The following is a 19,745-nucleotide window of genomic DNA, read 5'->3' as shown; positions in this document are numbered from 1 at the left end:
CGTAAGTAAGACTATTTTATACAAAATTTGTATAGTTATTATGCAGTGAGTAACTTGCACAATACATAAATATGTTACCGATCTCTGATATGGGGAGAAAAGTGCAGTTGTTTGAAAAGTTAAGTATTAGGCTTAACCGAACTATAATCAGAATAGGATTTCTTAAGCAATGTAGGAGATTGGGTTTTATTCCCGGATTTTTAAAATGGTGTTACAAACCATTGAGCGGCAAGAGAAGAACAAAAAAGAGAGTTGCAGATAAAAATGTTGGGGAGATGCATAAGGGAGGCATATGGTTGTTTGGAGAGGCTTAACAAGGAGTGTATGCAATTGCATTTGGAGGTCAGTGGACGATTAGACGGACTAACATGGAATCATATTGAAGTAAGACATTTCAGAACCGTGGATGCAGCTAGGGTTAATGACTGCAAAACAATCAGGAATAAGTTAGGAAAGTTAAGAAATAATAATAGGATGATGAAGATGTCTGGAAAAAATGGGGTGGGGAAGGAATACGTGAGGATAATCTTATGAACTTAATAACATATAATCTACTAGAAGATGTAATGACAATCATGGAAAAAGGGCAGAAGTTTACTATGAAAAGTGAAAACATTGAGAAAGAGGAATTTGTTATAGCATCGGAAAAGATCATGGGATGTTTAGATGATAGAGATGACAAGAAAGAAGTTAGGCAAAAAATGCACGATATAATCGACCAGCATATTCGAAAAGAAAATGTAAAGAAAGTAGGAAAAAGGATAGTAATTCGGGCCAAGAGAAAAAAGAACCAAGACTTTAGAAAAATATTATTTAGGGTAAAGAAATGGGTAAAGGACAATGATGTATACATAATTAGGTCAGTTAAGGAGAACAAGATGGTAGGAATAAGAAGGGAAGAGTATCATAGGAAATTGAAGGAGAGCTTTGAAAATGACATTTTCGATGAAATTTCGGGGAACCCGATTAATAAAATTAAGAACAAAGTTAGGAAGGGGATCAAAACTAGTATCACGTTAGGTAGTGCGGGAAAAAGAAACTTAATAAGGATGTTAACGAAGGCATCCCCTTAACCCTCAAGACCCATAATTCCAATGTATGCACATCCGGGATACGGTTTAGCCAAGGTATTTGTAAAATGGATTAGGAAGGTAAATGAAGTTACACAGTTCAGCATTAGGAACTCATTGGAAGTTAAAAAAAAGCCATAGAAAATTTAGAACTTAGTAAAGGAGATGAAATTAGCAGTTTCGATGTGGTTAATCTATACCCGAGTGTACCCAGGGAAAGGGCTGTGGATTGCCTACAGAGGTGGTTGTTAGAAAAAGGATGGGAATATGTTACGTGGTTCATATTGGTAACACGGTACAACTATTTTTACAAGATATTTAAGCAGAAGGGAGGGTTAGCAATGGGTAACCCAGTATCATCGCTGGCATTTTTATGCATTACATAGAAAAAGTAAGGAGAATGTTAGTTTTGTAGGGATACCGTGTTTTAAAGTGTTATCCGAAAGAATTGAGAAAACAGTAAGAGAGTATGGGATTAGATGTGGGATGAAGGCTCCACGGAATATAGAGAAATATTTTACGGAATATAAAAAGGGAGGAAAAGGAAGCCAAAGGTGTATACAGGATTAGGTGTGAATGTGGCAAAGAGTATATTGGACAGACTGGAAGAAGTATGCGTATAAAATGGGGGAACACGAGGATGACAATAGGGAGGGAGTCCCCAAAACAGGATTGCCCGAACATACAATCGTAATGGGACATAAGATCGTAAAGAAATAGGTTATTAGAAAAGAAGGCAACAAATTGAATAGAAATTTCTACGAGACTGCGAATATTTGCACAGGGAGAAGTAAAAAAATGAACAGGGATAATGGAAATTTAGAGGAGGGATGGGTGATTTTTTTTTAAAAAATTTGACAGAACAAAGAATGAAGATCGTAAGATAGGATTCCATGTTACTCCGGGAGTGGCCCGTGTGGTTGAGATGGAACGAGAGTTCAAGTTGGATTGGTGATGCAGGTAGGGGAAGGCAGAACAGCGTATGAGGGGAAAATAACCTTTACGACTTCTCGGTCAGGAGTAGACTGTCAGAACAAGCAGAACAACCGAATGTGTTTAGCCAATTTAATAGGGTCCTGGGAAAAGTGGTCTTACGGAGAATGGGGAACATCTTAAAGCAGGATTTTTAACTGGGGGTTTGAAAGGAATGGTGACCTATTTTTAACAAGTGTTTTTTAACCAAACCTTTTAACATTCTTGACTCAGCATCAAATGATTTGTGCCTAGAGGAAAAAGAACCTGAGGAAGGGGGCAGTTGAACCCCGAAATGTAGTTTCAAAATTCCATACTCACTCACGTAAGTAAGGTTATTTTGTACAAATTTTGTATAGATTATAGTAAATGATAATAAACCTACATTGTGCTATCCAAATTCATGATATTTGCTACAATATTCACATGTGTAACCCTCGAGAACAATGTTTTCTGTGCTTTATTCCTTCAGGTGATATTCCACGACATAGCGGACACTTACCCCACTGATGCAGATATTTGTTGCCGATACACACTAACAGATGGAGTGAAGCCAGAAGATGGAGATCGTGTAGCCTTGTATAAGGTTGGATGGAATTCTATTCAAGAAAGTATTCAACATGTGCTCGCCCCAATACCAAAAGAAAGGGAAGGGCCTGAGATGCAAGTTCTATTTAAAGGTTAGTAGTGTTGCTGTTATTTGTTATTAGTCCACATTTTATGGTGTGGTACACAAACTTATTTTTCTGTTCTACTTAAATGTTGTTCTGCATTTTATAGGTGACATCAGAGATCAGTTTGGAGGCCCAACTGTCAGAAATTTCTCTATCAAACCGTTAAGAAATTTAACAACAAACAACATTATGTACGTGTCCCCTCCCCCTGAAGTTTTATCTTGCAACTTCTAACACACGCACCTCACTGTGACTGTCTCCGTAATCTGAGACAAGAATGAAAATTGTTTCCAAAGAGCTCCCCGAGGGACATCTGTTACCTCTTACTAGTCAATCTGTCCGAATTTTGACCTGGCCAGGAGGGAAAGTGCATTTTCAAAAGACCTCTAAGTTCCCTTAACAGGATGGGCTATCGGCAGCTCCTGCGTGGAATCTGTTTGTTTTTGACAGGCAAGAAGTAGGATTAGAAACATTTGCGGGGACCAGTGCCCCCCCCCTCCCCTTAACGAGGTACCGGGGTCACATGATGTTTTATGTAGTCAAGCCCATAAAATATCTTCCACGACTATTTTGATAAATGATTGTTACATTTACAAAATCATAAAAAATTACTAATTACTTTGCTCGTCAAGTTCCAGGAGGTTATCAGAAAGTACCAAAGTACCATTATCTTATGAATTTTCATGAACCTGAAAATGGGAGGGGGCTGCCCCCCTTACCCCTGCCAAGTTATGCCTATGGTTTTGTGGTTAGGCACGTGGTACAATATCCCAACTTCAATACCCAGTGGAGGCAATTAATGGTTCAGATCCCACTTTAAACTGTTGGTCCAGTCCCTATTAGCCTTCCTGTGCATATACCGAAACTCACTCACATGGTGCGATCTAAGAATTACATGTTATGTATTTATATATAGAAACATGTAAACATAATCTTACATTAACGAATGCAAGGATTGTATCAGAGTATTGAAGACCTACAATGTTTCAGGTAGATTGTTGTATGTTCCATAATGTATGCTTGACCTGACTTTGAATTGTTCTGGTGGTTACATTGTTTAAGTAGCTAATGATATGTGAGACAGGGCTCTGGTCTGGTTCCGTATCTGCACTTCCATCTTTGGTGGGTGTAGCTAACTTCCCGCTATAAAGCCAGACGACAGCAGCTATGGGACTCGATGTGATCAACATGTGCCACCCAGTTGCCTTTTGTGCCAGGCCATGGTCCTGTTGTACACAGAGTGCAGTTTAGTTACTTTGAGGCATTGAAGAGATACCTAATGATAATCGAATATAGTAGTGATAGTTCTTTTCGCAAGATGTCTGTTGGACTGAAGATGAGAAATTGAAGTACAGTGGAATCTCAATTTTATGTTTTGCAGCGGACCAGGCTGAAAAAAAAATACGGGAAAATGTTAAATCGAGGAAATTTTTATAACATTTTGCTAAATTGGGACCATCATGATTGAATGTACAACGTGGGAAAATGAAAAATTCAGGAACATAAAATCTGGGTTCCACTGTATCCCCCCCCATTAGTACGCATATAAAGTTTCTTTATACCCTTATCTATTGTTTCTGCAAGTTTGAAGTTTGTTCCCAGCAAATTCTTGTGAAGTTCAACAACAAACAAGATGGTAATATGCAAGATATGAAGTAAATTGAATGTGCAGAAGAAATTAAATACTAGTGCTTCCATGATCATCAAGGGGTCCCATGTGCAATACGTGTGGTTTGGATCCCTCTTTAAACTCGAGTTCCAGTCCTGATTAGCCTATCTGTGAATAAAGTGGCCTCAAAACGACGACTCAAACTCAAGAAATTAAATCATTTTTTTGCACGTTCAACAGTAATTAGAGCTGTAGTCAGTCACCATGGTCTAGTGGTTAACACAACATGCTATTCAACTATGAATTGCCCAAGTAATAGTATTACAGTTTTCTGGCTTGATCAGTAAACAGTTGTTTTTGTGTGTATTTCAGCTGAACACCTACCAAAAGACACTGTGGAATTCTACCAACTGTGCTATGTGAAGAATGATAGCACAGTGTGTGGAGCAAGCATACCCTTCCAGTTCCGAGGGCTCCACGAGGGGGAGCTGTGCGAAGTGGAGGACAGCGAGGAAGGTATCCTGGTTGTTCGAACAAGAACAGCCGTAGCTGAAGAAAGACTTAGAAAGGTTAGAATCGGCATATTATGTCTTTTATGGATCATTCTTTGGTTTATTCACATGTCTTTTGAAGTCTAGTGAATGAAGTGTGAATATACATTATTCATTTTCATGTCTTCCTGAAAACCTGCCAATAAAGCTTCTCTCAGTGCAATCAGAAATGTGGTTTATATTAGGCCAGTAGACAGAAAAGTAACTGTTTGCACACATTCTATTTGATTCTAGTAAAGTAGGGCAGGAGAATGAATTATTTGTAATTCACTAACATTGATTCTGCTCGTGAATGCACTTGTGTGTGCTTTTCTAAATGCTTTCACTAATGTGAAGTAAGTTTTATCTTCAACAGTGCCCCTAAGGCTCCAAAACACTGTGACATTTACAGAAAATCTCCAACCACACCATATTTACTGCAAATAACAGTTAATAATTCACAGCCTGGAATGAAAAGACTTCAACTTTGCTTTCGTGTTGTCTGTCGAATCGTTCACTATAACATCTGTCAAAAGAAAGTACTTTGTTGAATTATTGATCTGGTGGTTACAAGTAGAGCATTCTTCAACTCATTTTTTAAAATTTCCTCTTGTATACCATTTCATTGTTTCCATAAATAACACTTCCTGTTTTCCAGTCACACTTTTCTTTACAGGTCCTTAAACTTTAAGGTGTCATATTCATAACAAATGCCTGTTCTTGTTTTCCATTCTTGTCTACTGTCACAAAAACATTTGAATTGGCTGAGTAAATTATTGTAGAGGTCGCAAGTGAGGGAAGAAATGAATTGAAGAAGAAGGCACTTGTTTGAGTGTCTGATACATGTGGTTCACTTTTACCTACTTGCCCCAACTACCCTCTCGTCTACTCGACCAACCAAGAAAAGGGCTTTTGAGTCTATGTGAAACTCGTGTGGATAAGATAACAAAATATAGGTGTACCTGTGCCATTATATTTCAGTGCTAGGGGCAATGGTTATCCTCCTTGTGTTAAGATTATTTAAACAGAAATTGTTAAGGAATGAAATTATGTTACAAAAGTTAAAATAAATAATGAACAATATCATTATGATGTTGATAGCTGAAGAGTTTTCACACTGCAGTTATGTAGTCAATTTGTAAACCATTCTGTATTTTTTATCTACAGTTGGCTGGTGACAATGAAACAATGCAGAAGGAGAAAGATGCCGTGCAGAACAAGTTATTGGAGTTGCAAGAAGTTCATGATAAAGTTGTTAAAGAGCTTGAAGAAGTCAAGAAAAAAGTGAAAACTTTAGAAGAGGAAAAGGCAGTAAGTATAACTTGCGATATTTTAAGCATAATGCTTTTCATTCACTTTGATGGCTAAACCCATTGAGTACTTGACTCGCAAGTTCACAGAGTTCCTGCGATTGAGTCGCAACGTGAGCATCCATTTACCTTTGTGTTTGTCCCTTAATTGTCATTCATCCTCCCTATTGTTAGTAACTAATGTAGTAGAAAGCCAGATATAATACTATAAAGATATCGTTGTGAATTCAGAATTCATGTTCTGAAACCTTGCATGTAACCTAAGTTCTGTCAGTAAGTTAAAAGTAAATTATGTGGACTTCCTATTTATCCAACTCCCAACTTTCAGGCTCTTGAAGAAAATTTGGAATCAACACTTCATGTCCAACGTCATGTGTCACGACTTCAGTCTGACATTCAGTGCATCGATGCTGAGAAAAACCAAACAACCATGAAATTACACAGAACACAGCGTCACTTAGAAGTTCTTGCTGCAACCGTGGAAACCCTGACATCGGTATGTAGTTTAGAATGTTAAACAGTCATTCGAAAACAAATAATTCCTGAATGTATAATGTATTTAAATAACGTAAATCTCAGAATGGAGAGTACGTTGTTATACATGTGTACCAGCACAATTGTTTTGTTCAATTTTGTGTGGATTAGATTCTATTGTGTTGGTAATTGTGTGTGTGTGTGTAAACAAAGTCTTTGTAATTTTTTTGACCTCATGATTATGATTCAAAGAAAGCATACATTTAAGTGAAAAGTGCAATTCACTTTTTATATAATTGTAAATTTAACTAGTGATTTTTTTGTCAGTACCAATATAAAAGTGTGCATGTTCCATGAAGAATCAAAATGGTTCACTTACCTCAATTAATGTATGTAAGCAAGTGACTGCAGACAGATGAAGTGTGTATTTTGACACCACAAAACCAGGATATACAAATTATACATTTATATTCATAGAAATAATAATAATCAAGTGGCAGAATTTTGCTCTAAGTTTCATGCTATTTATAAAAATATTACATTATTAAAATTATGGACAATTTAACCATCCACCAATACTGATCGAGTGTGACTTTCAGGTGTGAAATGAATATCTGAGATCTCCAACTAAAATGTATTCTCAAGACCTTTACTCTAGGATGTATTATTCTGCCAAAACAAGGAATGGTAATTTTTTTTTACCCAACAGAATAGAACTTGTTTTCTTCTGTGCAAAACACTATGTAATTCTTTTAATTTATTATTATTATTTTTTTTCCAAGGACAAGGAATACAAGTCGAAATTGCTTCGAGAAGAAATCCAGAGGAACTCTGAGCTCCAGGCAGAGATTCATCAGCTTCAGAGTCAAGTGGAGAGCTTGAACCACATGCTGGAAGTCATGGCCGACAGCAAGGAGATGGTTGCTAACGAAATGAGGGCTCAACAGAATGCTAACATGGAAGTAAGTTTTCAAAATTTTCTTATCAGACGTAAGTTTTTCCTCAGCATGATTTCACATCATCATTATCCCTATTGTGACTATTATTAATGGCCATAATTTTTCACCCCAGACTGTGAAGCTGTAGGACAGAGTAGGCCAGGCACAGTTCAGATAGTTTGGGCATGTGAGGATGAGTCCAGAATCACTCTCAGGGAAGGTGTACTTTGTGGTAAAACTTAGTTGTGGTGGAGGTGTGTGTGATGCCTGTAGTGAGGATTGTAACGTAGTTGAAAGAGGAGAGTAGTGAACAACTACGGAATATGAGGTGTTGAATTGTATGGCCATCCAGCTAGAGACTGGACATGGTAAAAATTATTAACGATTGACATTAGCCTGCATTTCTGATCCATATACTGAAGCAAATGTGTAACTTTTTCCATGCAACTTACTTGTAAAGGTTCTATTAATTTCAGTGGTCCCTGCCACCATCCACGTGGGAAAGTTGTTTCATTGTTTGGTGGGTTTCTCGTCTGTACTGTTCTTATGTTAGAACCTTTACTATTAAGTTGCACGCCAAAGTTAGTTATTTGCTTAAACTACCGTGTCATTCCCGAGAACATGAATGTAGTGGATTTGTTGTTGCAGAAGAGCAACCAGTATGATAGACAAGGCATCTTTGCATTCAGCAACTTGACCATCTGTCAGTCATTCATTTGTTTTGAACAATGTTGAATAATTGTGCAGTTAACACTTAAAACTTAAAGATGGCATGTTAAAGCACCACAGAATGGATTGGCAAATGATTTGAAAATTGTCTGAAAAAGTCAGGGAATTTGTTTTGTCAGAATGATTAGGAAACCTGTAAATGTTGACATGTACCTACACTGGTCCTCTAGGGCCTGGTAATGGTCACAGCTAGAATACCCTAATCGGACTTCTCAGTCAGGCTAATAGGGTAAAGAGATGACCGGCCATGACTGGTCACTGGTGTCGGATTTATACCTTTCCTTTAGTTAGAAATAAAAGGTTATGGAATTTTCTTCCATGAAAGCTTAATTTATTATCTGTTATCAGGATTGCTACTCACTAGGAATTCCGGGAATTATGCAGGAATTATTAGGTCCTGGAATTATGCATGGATTCTGCTTGAATTTTTCTCTGTAGATGTGAAAAAATGCAACTTTTATTAATCCAAATCCCATTCTATTATTTATTAATGCCCTGCAAGTTTTTCACAGTTTTTATACTTTTATCGAGGAAGGAAAAGAAAGCTGCGCGAAAAATAAAACAGAATTTTCTCAATATGTTTACTTTGTTTGTGTCCTTTGTAGAAGAATATATCTGACAAGCGGAAGATTATTGCAAGATAAAATATCTTGAAGTTGATTAGGTAAATTTGAAATTCATGTTCAATTAACAATTTTTCTTAGATTACTATATCCCGTAACATTTGCAACTTGTGTTTGTAGATGCATTTCTAGTCTGAGTATGCGAAATGGCAAATGTAAACTCCTCACATTAAATTAAATATATGTATTGATCAATTGAATTGAATTAGAATTTTTGGATAATTGGAATCACACAAACCTTTACATTGTTAATATACTATTTGTGTGTGTGTGTGTGTGTGTGTAGGTGGTGAGGTTGAAATAGAGAAAACATCTGCTTGTACCTATGAATTTTTAGGAAGTTTGCCTTGAAAACTGGGAATTATACTTGAATTTTATCATGGTCCTAGAGTGGCCACCCTGGTTATGCATAATTACAATAAAACTTATCCACTGGCAATCCGGGATCGGGTTGGCAGATGCAGATCTGCATGCGAATCTGTAAAGGGCAACCTTTCCAAGATTATTCACGATTTGATGGTATCGCAAGAACTAGGGATGTGCCGAAGCCGATTACAGATGTATGAAAATCGGCCGAAATTGACATATTGGTATCGGAATCGGCAGAAATCCGATATTTAAACCGGTACAGATTATACTAGAGTTTTTTACCTTCTAATACGTTTTATATTCTAGGTTTGTAAGATTTATTGAAAACTTGGTTATGATTATCATTAATGTAGAGTTTTTGTAATAAAATTATTGCAAACTCATTCAGAGGATCAACCTAACTCAAAATCGGAAATAAAACAGTACATTGCTGAACCAGGATCTGCTGTTGTATTGGAAATTCAAAAATGAATATTCAAACCTGAAGCAAGTGCTGAGAAAATACTTGGGCATACCTGCTGCATCAGTATTCAGTGATTGAGTGTTCAGTGTTGCTGAACAGATTTGAGATAAGAGAAGAAGTAGGTTACTTCCTGAAGTGCTTCCAAACCTCGTGTTTCTGAAGTTGAATCTGGCAGAACAGGAATTCATTTTGCATTTCAAAGAACTGGTTGTGTACTAATGTTTAATCTCTTGAGAATCCATGTTCTTCTTAAAGGTTCACATAACATTTTGTAGATGCAAATGTACATTCGCATCTCTTGAGAATATATATGTATATACATATGATATGCAATAGAAATGTACATAGCAATTTTTTTTTGTCATGCTGAAAATAACATCCCATTTCTGTTTAATAACCTTATGTATCGGAATTGGTTAAATATCGACATCGGTATCGGTTCCAAAAATTATTGGTGAGTACATCGGCATCGGTAAATTTTCAGCTTCGTCACATCCCTAGCAAGAACCCAGAGCGTAAGCAGCAGGTTTATGATAAACTAACCCAAGCCTAAGCTGGAGCCCGACATGGGGAACGGCTAGTTCTCCCTAAGGGGTTGACCTGTGATACCACCCTAACGGCAACCGGGTAAGAAAGTCGAAATATACAAAATACCAAGGAAACCTGGTTGATATTTACACGTATCCATGGGTCTACATAATTACATCAAGCAATTTAGGCTTTTACAATATTTACATAAAATTATTAAAGTTATAAATTACATACCTTCTGAAAATATTTTTTCAACACCGAAAGAACAAAATAATTAATTTTGTTATCTTAAAATATTGCAAATTAACTCGAGAATGTTCAAATTTCGTGCAAGGCACAAATAATGTATGAATATCTAGCACGTGCAGATGTTGAGCTCCTGCGTTACAAATGAAAGCACGACCAGTTTCGACTTGAGCGACACAATGTTGACGTTTTATTTTAAAATTGAAAACTACTGTTTGTTCCTTTGTTAACAGAGAAAGCACATATTACTATTTGTGTCCATTAATACCAGCACACTGATAATATGTTGTCCCTATGTCTTCTAAGCACATGATCTTTCAATTCACAGCTGTCCGAAACTTTGCAACAGTTGAAGTTGGACCTGAATTGCAGTTGGAAGAGGGAGGAGCAGCTTCGTCAGCAGGTGGTGGAACTGGAGCATAGAGCTCACGAGCAGGAACAATGTTTGCTCTCTCTAAAGAAGGAGAAGCAAGAGATTCAGGAACAGTTGGAGGGAGTTCAGAAGGGAAAGAATGAAAGTGGAAAGAAAGTGGTGAGTTGCCCCTCAAGATATTCAGTACATGTAGATATACAGTGTGTCCAAAACGTCACCGAGACTGAATGTATGTAACTTTTGCACAAAAGACGATAGAGATATGAAACTTACAGTAACGTTGTCTATGTGGGTATTTTTGAAACATTAGACAAGAATGTCATGCTCTATGTGCATGTTCAGTGGTGTGGTTCGAAGGTGTAAAAAAGTTTTGAGATGAGATAAAAACAAACTTAGATAAAAGATAGCTGTGCAGTCGCTTGCAAAAATTTTGAGTGTGTATCAATGGTCTTCGTGTGTATTTATTGAGGTGATAAAATACGATAATTTTTTATGAATTTTATGCATTACAGATGATTTATGGGGTTAATTATGACATGTTCACAAATTATTTCTTTTCTTATTTATTTACTTATTTATTTAAATTACAAGGTGTGCTCAACATCTCACTATGTTATTCTATCAATGCCCAGATGAAATAAAAGAGTTGAAATTTATCATACTAAATCTAACCTACCCATCTTAAATTGCTGTTCAAGTAAATACTTTAATTTAGCTTTGGTACATTTTTAGTGTGTGCACTGCCATGCTCAATCAAAATAGGAAAAATGTCAGTGGACATCTGTAAAGAATTTACATAAAATATGTCTGTATAATCATAGCCATGATAAAAATTAGTAATGCTGTTTGTATTTCTTCCGCCAGGTTTGCATCAAAACAATAAAAAATATTGGTATATTAGACATAGTTGTTGAATATATAAATATATAACCTAAAGAAGTAGAAAAATGGTCTAATATGACTAAAGTAGAATATAATCAGTTAAAACATGGAATTGCAGAAAATCACAAAGTTCCTAAGTGTATGCAGGGTACATCTAAATATAAAGACTAACTTGCAGTTGGTTTACTTTGTGCGTGCTTTTCATAATGGTTGGAATTAAATGTTCTTCTTATGATTACTTTTTTTTTTAACATAACCCCATACACATTTCAACTGCCTTGAAGGTAGGTCCCCATACATTCACATTGTTTTCCATGTGTGAAAGTTAAGCAATCAGCACTGGCTGCCTTTGGCCCAAGTACCCATTTATTAGAAGCAGAACCACTTTATACAGGAACGTTGTCAAAGAAGTTCCCGTGTGAAATAACCTATCCCAGAAATCGAACTTGGGTCACCTATGTGACAGCCAGATGCCCTACCAATTGGGCCACCGTGGCTCGAATATAATAGAGAAGACTGTGGTAAATCTTCTCAGGCATTTCCATATTTGCATTTCAAATTCTCTTTTGTAAAGAAGGATATATTTTAAAGATCTGTACGTGATTAAGATTTACATCTTACACGAGATTTGTAAACCTAACCATGGATCTTTATCCAACTTTTCAGGAAATTTTGGAGCAAACAAAATATGGGTTGGAAATGAAGGTGACAGAATTAAAGCTCCGCTTAGATTTGGCTGCAGCAGAATACAAAAAGTTATACAGTGACAAATATCGAATGGAAAAGAAATTACTGAAGCTGCAACGCGAGAGAAAAAAACAACAAGAGTCATCCACGTCGTCGTCTTCAGCAATGAACGAACAGAAATTTTCCACAGCTTCTGTCTCTAGTCCCACTACTTCATACCATGGATCAGCGTTGCACGAGGACTCAGATTCTGACATTTCTGAGTGCAAACCAGCACCGAAAGTTACACCAGGCAAGAGCAGTCCCATGAAAACCGGAGCGAAGTCAAGGCTTCCTAGGAGTCCTGCCAAAACAGACGCGAAGGCCCAAGTCACTACAGACAGCTCCAAGTCCCAAGGATCGTTTCCAGATTTAATCCTACCTGATCTTCCTGGCTACAGCCCAAAGACCGTGGAGTGGATTGACACAGCTGTTGACGGTAACGATGGGTACGTAAGGTTCTCCAGTATCTTGAAGCTCCTAGCATTGCTTTACTTGTCATTTGATGTGCATATTATCCGAGAAATGATGTTTCAAGAGCCTGATATCTAATTTGTATGTTTAATAACTGATTTCTGAACTGTATTTAGTATTGGTTAGAATCAGTATGGGGAAAATGTGATATCAGCTGAATGCATTTGTTTTTAAAAGTGTTTGTATTTACAGTGTGGAGGAACCTGAACAGTAGTGTACATACAATTGGAGTTGCACTGTATATGGGCTTTTTACTGGTGGTGGATTTTTCCTTAAAGGCTACAGAAAATACAATACACAGTATACAAATGGAAGAAAAAGCTGAAATTCTAAATTTATAAGCCTTGGTCTCCTCTTATCTTAAATGGATGTAGTCCATCCATGCATGCAAACCTAATCTAGCATGCCTTACATTTATTGTATTAAATTCAAGCATTTCCTGACATATAGAGTTCTCATATGCTTATTTGAATACGTGCATGTAGTTGATATTGTAAATGTTTTTTGTGTGCCTGCAGTGCAGCCATGTATTTAATAAATTATTAATTTGCTGTTACTTTGTATGCTTGCATTTTGTATCCTTTTCTTCTTTTCCTTGTTATCTTTGGATATAGGTGTGGTAGCCATGGGAGAGGTGCTTCTCTTTCTTGCACTCTGTGTGTGTGTGTGTGTGTGTGTGTTATCGTATCTTTCATTTTTGTAGATGCTTGTGTAAAAATTGAATGCATAACTGTAAGTTAGCTTGTTTTGAAGGCATCCTTTCACTGTTGAGTTTCAGCTTGCATTGAAACATTTTCATGTAATTGAAAACATTTCAATTTAGTTGGTAAACCTAGACTAGAAAAATGGAGAATTACACTGGAATGTGTAATAAGATTCTGTACAAATATAATTTTCCATGTTATCTGCTTGTAAAATAATATCAATGGCATACCAGTCTAATGGTTAACATTCCCCATCTGTATATTAAAGGGTATCAGGAACCCACAATTGCAGTACTCCAGCATCATGAGAGGGATGCAAGAAGTCAGATGTCAGCGATGAGGCTCTGTGCTAACCATAAGTTGCCCAGTGGGAAACGGCTTGATGGGGTTTTGGTTCTTATAGGCTTATGGACCCTTGAACTTGGTTTTCTGGTACACTTCTGAGTTGTAACAAACCAGTTGGTGTACAACGCAAGAAACTATCCATGACTGTGCACTATTGCTGCAGTAAATAAAGATCATGTAGTGGAGAGGGGGGGGGGGAAGTTCTGACTCATGTTGCTGTGAAGTAGGGGAAGTTAAATTTAAAGGCTTGTCACTTCATTGAATATGCTTTCCGCCATGTCTCTTGCCTCCTTGAGAAATGTAAATGAGCCACACTTCTTGGAACTCTATTGCTCCCCTCTGACCCCACCCAAAAAAATGCATCCAGAAATCTTACTTTCGGGCTGTATTGATAGAATAATTAGTGAGGCTATTTGTCCCTGTCGCATATCATGAATTCATGCCCCTTATTAACAATGAAGAGCATGAATTGGAACCAAAAATATCTTTGGTTAAATCTAATGTGGATATGAACTCCTTATCGTGCCTTAACACAGTAAAATATCTGGGCAAAGCTTACATCTTATAGAGCTCCTTCATAGCCGAGTGGTTAGTACTCTTGCCTTCTGTGAGAAGTCCTGGATTCGATCCCAACTGGAGGCTCCAAAAAGGTTTTGTTGAAAGCCATTCAGTGCTGAAGAATTGTTCTCACAATGTGACTCTAGAGTCGTTTTCACGTTCAGAAGAGACAACGGCGCTTATGGAGAAACCGCACAGTGTTGCCAATACAGCGCTAGCTCATGTCGCCGGGAAATGATAACCTTCCTTCACAATGAAGGTGTTACATATTTTGTATATATAATGATAATTATATGTAATTATTAACATTAATATTATACTGTGAACGTTACAGTTACCCTTTTTACTATGATCCATTGCGATCACTACACACGCGAGTGTAATGCACGAATATGACACTTCAGAAATCACTTAAAAAAGTAAAAATCACAGAGCTCACACAACTGAAAACACTTTTTCGGGAGAGGGAAAAAGTCTAAACAGACCAAAGCAGATCTCTCACTCAAGTAAGGGGACCCTGGCACATGGGTTAGATTCAAGTTGCACACCCAAACAAACAAATGAGTTATGGCCCACGTGAACTGATAAGACGTGAATGACTCAAGCAAGGCATGTCATATTTCTATCTTGAAGCCCCATATTTTGTCACGTGTTGGAAAGCCTTTCAAGGGTTAATATGGTGTCTATGAATGTATGTGTACGTTGGAAACTGAAAGGTGATCTTCATTTCAGCATTAATGTCGACAGTAATGTAAACGAAAACAACGTGTATTTGCGACAGCACTAATGTAGCTCACAACAGCAGCATTGGAAATAATTGTCAATTATTAAATTTAAGTAATTTCAATTCTATTATAACAAACTGCATGAAGTTCATATTTTTACTGAATGGAAATAAAATAACAACTGGAAAACTTGGTGGTGATTAGCCGGAATGCTGCGGTGAGTCAGCTCAAGATGGCCAGACAACGTCTCCTTACTTCGCGCGCGGTTCGGGTTAAAAAGAAACTCCAAATGCATGGAAGTAATATTTCTGGGAACCTTTGAGTGGTTATAAAAAATAATTTCATTATTTTCTCCACAACTTTGTCGCTGGAAGTTTTTACTTGGAATTACAGAACAAAAAATGGCCAGCGACGACATTTTCTACTGCACGAATATAAAAAATCTCCACATACTTTATTTGAATATTTTTTAATGCAAATATGCTTTAAAGTATTGATAAATTCTGAGTACCACCGTCACCTATGACAATTAAAAAACAGTGTCAATTTTTTTCATAATGAAAGCTTCAATTTTACGGCATGTTTCAACGTTAGGAATGAAAACAATGTAAAAATTGTGTTTTCACAGAAAATTTGCGTTTTTAATTTATCTAAAATTGTGTAAGCAAGTTACCAGTTTTTTTGTGTTCACCATCGTATTCTCTACAAAATTTCCTGTAAAACTGCAGGTACCGATTTTACTTAAGCTAAATTTGTAAATCCAGAAATTTGACAACAGCGTGCTCGTATTTCCCATAAGAAAAGCATTGCCCATAAGAGCTCATTGTGTCTTCTGAACGTGAAAACGACTTTAGTAGTGGACGCTGATCTCAAAAGCTAGAAAACAGCAATGATAGAACTCAACGCACTGACTTAGTTGGCCCTCAAAGGTATGTTCCACCATGAAGAAGCTTACTTTCATGCCAACATGAATAAATAATACAGGTATAAATTATTTTTACACTTACTTTTATTGGTATTTTGGGCACATATTTGGTTATAAGACTATTTCAATACTCTTCATCAAGTGAGAATGCTACTAATATTACGTAGAAATTTAAGTAAAAAATGAAGGCCTCACCAGGACTCAAACCTGGGTGTTTGGCATAAAATGCCATTGCTCTACCAAATGAGCTTCCAAGCCTGCTCTGTTTTTGCCAGTTTTTTTTTGTTTGTTTTTTCCTATTTTTACCTGTGTTGAATTATGAATCAGTAATACTGCACCGGGACAATACAACAGGATCTGTTGCCTTTGAAGCACTGATGACTGCAATGGTGCCTAGTATCTTCATGCTGGCAGGAAGATTGAACCAAGGTCATCCACATGGAAGTACGGTAGAGGGTGTTGATAAGTTACTGTGCAAAGTTACTGTGCAATAAAATAAAAATATCACCACGTTGGCAGTTCAGCAGAAGTTGGAAATGTCTCCACTGGCCTCAAGACATGTCTGGGCATGCTCCCCCATAAGAAACACTTGCTCCACAAAGAACACACACACACTTCAGTTGGCAACACACTGTTCTCACTACGTGAACTAACAACCAAGGAATCATGCCCACATGTCTGCTGAAGGAAGAACTGTAACATGTTATGTGGTACTTCGCTCTACAGTAAGTTTGCGGGCATACTATACTTTGCTAATTTGATATAAGGTGTTTTTCAAAGGTGCACCAAACAAACAATAATTAGTTCTAATTCAGTCAGTGCTGGAAGTTAGGGGGAGGGGAGGGAGGGCACAGCGTAATGCTATTGCTATCCCCTCCAGTTAAGAAAGTTTTCATTTTCACAAAGCAACCCCCCACCTACTGCACTGCCCATACTTTGTAAATGGACTTTGTGCAACACTGCTGTAGAACTTGGCAAAGGATGTGACAAAACTCTGGCTGTTTCTTGGCCTTGTCATTGTAAGCAATGATGAGTTTGTGGAGGAGTCATTTTGTCTGGTGTTCACTGGCTTGGATGAAGCCGGTCAGCACTGTGAAAGAGGACATCCCAGATCCATTTCTCATGTTGTTTAACATAAACATGACAAGACAGGTTGCATGAGAAGCTTCTGGTGGCACTAAACAAATATAATTTTAAGATATCTACATCTCGTATCTGAAGATGCAAATAAGAAGTTTATGAAATAACTGTTTCAAAATAATCAATGTGCTGTTTTAAAATATACAGTGAATTGTACATCGTACATGTAATTGTTAGTATTACATGCATACTTGTAGCACAGTGGAGGCATACAGCTTCACTCTCTTGTAGCTTCATCAATAGTATAACACTGCAAAAGATTGAACTCCCATTTATCTATCTCTGGTCAATCACCTTCTACCTCCAATTTCTGGAAGAAGAAAAATTGATCTAAATCTGCTAACTGATATGGGTAAAGTAATATACATGCTGTCTTAATATGCTACCATTGTACTGTACTGTCCTGAGTGATGGTAAAACATTCTTACCTGGTGCAGTCAAAACAGAAAAGAGTGCCCTGCACTAGGAACTGCACCTGCATAATTGCAGTAATGACAGTATTCATGATTAAAATATGCATGGCTGCAGAGTTTGTGTGTGAAATCATAAATGCTTCTTTATTGATTTTTATGGAATAGGAATGGAGTGGAGTCCATGATTGACTTTATATCATATGAACATGATGAGAGTTCAGTTCTATGTTTTTCATTGAATTTAATGCATCCGTTGTTTCGGTATGTAACCCCATGAGTATTAAATATGTTGTTTAATATGGACTAGTAAGAGTAGAACAAATATTTTCAAGTTTCACGCCCGTAGCCACAATTTTATTTCAGGGGGTGGGCTTATCCCTTATAAGCAGCTGGCATCTAAAGGTGAAAAAATGGGGGAATGGATGACTTTCTCAGTACATTACAACTTAATATACAAGATGTTTAATCCTGCTAAGGAATTAAAATTAAGCCCATCCCCTGGCTACATGCGTGAACACAAGGTAAGCGGCAAGGTCAATTAGTAATAACAGGTAATGTTTCACGCACTTCTAATTTTTCATCAGACCAAACCTGTATTGTGGACTACATAGTTTGCTGAATTACAACTTTGTAGTCCACAATAGTTTTTTTTTCTTCCAACTCATTGGGTCTGATGATGCAAGTAAGAAGTTTGAGGAACATTATTTGATATTAAAACAATGTGCTGTTTAGAAACTAAATTGCAAATAATAGTAATTTGATAGTGTGGAGTACAAGCTCATTAGCTTACCAAGGAGTACTGATAGGTTGATCTTTCTTTGCAGGAATACCGGAGGCCCTAATTTCTGCTTCATCTGCCCATTCTGTTCGGTAACATTTCCTCCAGGAGCCTATGACCTCTTCTCGAGCCACTTCGACAACCACCTGTGTTAAAAGAACACATACCCACAACTAGAACAAACATTTCACGTGAAAGAACTTTAGAACGTTCACTTTTACCTCCTGAAACGGTAGGGTGTCTTTTTATTTATCAGTAATAATAATTTTAATACTAAGTTCCTGTTCAGCAGCTGTAGTATTACTATGACCAAAGCCATTCTAAGCAAGTAATCATAGCAAAATTGCAGTATCCACCTCAGATAAGGTGCGGTGTTTTGTTGTAGTAATCGTTCTTTAATTTCAATATTGATTTTGTTTTAAAATTGTCATTGAGAGTTTATGAATGTTGGCTCCTAGCGCTGTATTTTTTTTAAAAAATAGAAACTGCATTCCTTACGTGGAGTCTATTCTAGGCAGCATTGGTCTTTAGCAGAATAGTGTTAGTGTTTACGTGCTCATCTATGCATTTTCAAATTTACTTCTTCACGACTAGTCATTCCAGATTTCTAACTGTTCAACTAGAGCTTGTATTTTTCTTCGCAATTATGTACAAAGCTAATGGTAAGTCACAATGGTGGAAATAAAATGTTTTGTGCATGCTGATGTGTCAGTTTCTCAAAACTGTGTGAAGTATTGTTGCCGTTTTTATCTCAACTCACCAGTGCACACACTGTTGCTCTCGTCTTTAGAAGATAGAACTTTTTCTTTTCGTCTGAAAATGCTTGCTGCCAGAGATGAGTAGGAAGGACATTATTGGAATGACATCTGTTGTAAAGGTCATGTTTTTATAATTGTAATATAGTTATAAATAAATATCATATGAATAAAATGTGTATTACTGTGAAAAATTCTATTGGTAAGATTTTTTTTACTTAAATTCACATAAAACTGCATGTAAAAATACAATATCCTGTCAATCTAATATGGCTATTTCAAGTTCAGGTATAAAGTAAGGATGCGCAGATATAAAATTTGAAATGGTTCATTGACCTCCTTAATAAATGTATGTTATTAGATGAACCAGGCTTTTGCAATGCAAATCAGCTGCATATTTAGACATTTT

General features: G+C 36.9%; 1 protein-coding gene across 3 annotated transcripts in view; it reads left to right on the top strand.

Moving 5' to 3' along the window:
* LOC146003886 (uncharacterized) overlaps nt 1–19,505 on the top strand; it is a 28,458-nt gene extending 8,953 nt beyond the window's left edge. For all 3 annotated transcript variants that reach the window (XM_083142370.1, XM_083142356.1, XM_083142361.1), the window contains 8 exons: nt 2,515–2,722; nt 4,698–4,894; nt 6,023–6,166; nt 6,494–6,661; nt 7,422–7,601; nt 10,867–11,070; nt 12,460–12,968; nt 18,628–19,505. In XM_083142370.1, the coding sequence (XP_082998496.1) occupies nt 2,515–2,722; nt 4,698–4,894; nt 6,023–6,166; nt 6,494–6,661; nt 7,422–7,601; nt 10,867–11,070; nt 12,460–12,968; nt 18,628–18,736 (1,719 nt within the window). In that variant the 3' untranslated portion in view covers nt 18,737–19,505. The remainder of the gene's footprint in view (nt 1–2,514; nt 2,723–4,697; nt 4,895–6,022; nt 6,167–6,493; nt 6,662–7,421; nt 7,602–10,866; nt 11,071–12,459; nt 12,969–18,627) is intronic.
* Nucleotides 19,506–19,745: the final 240 nt, after the last annotated feature.

This window comes from Lepisma saccharinum, chromosome 1 (genome assembly GCF_977018435.1).
Source record: "Lepisma saccharinum chromosome 1, izLepSacc3.1, whole genome shotgun sequence".
Classification (NCBI taxonomy): domain Eukaryota; kingdom Metazoa; phylum Arthropoda; class Insecta; order Zygentoma; family Lepismatidae; genus Lepisma; species Lepisma saccharinum.
Note: the sequence above shows the minus strand (reverse complement) of the source record. Positions and strands in the feature narration are given on the sequence as shown.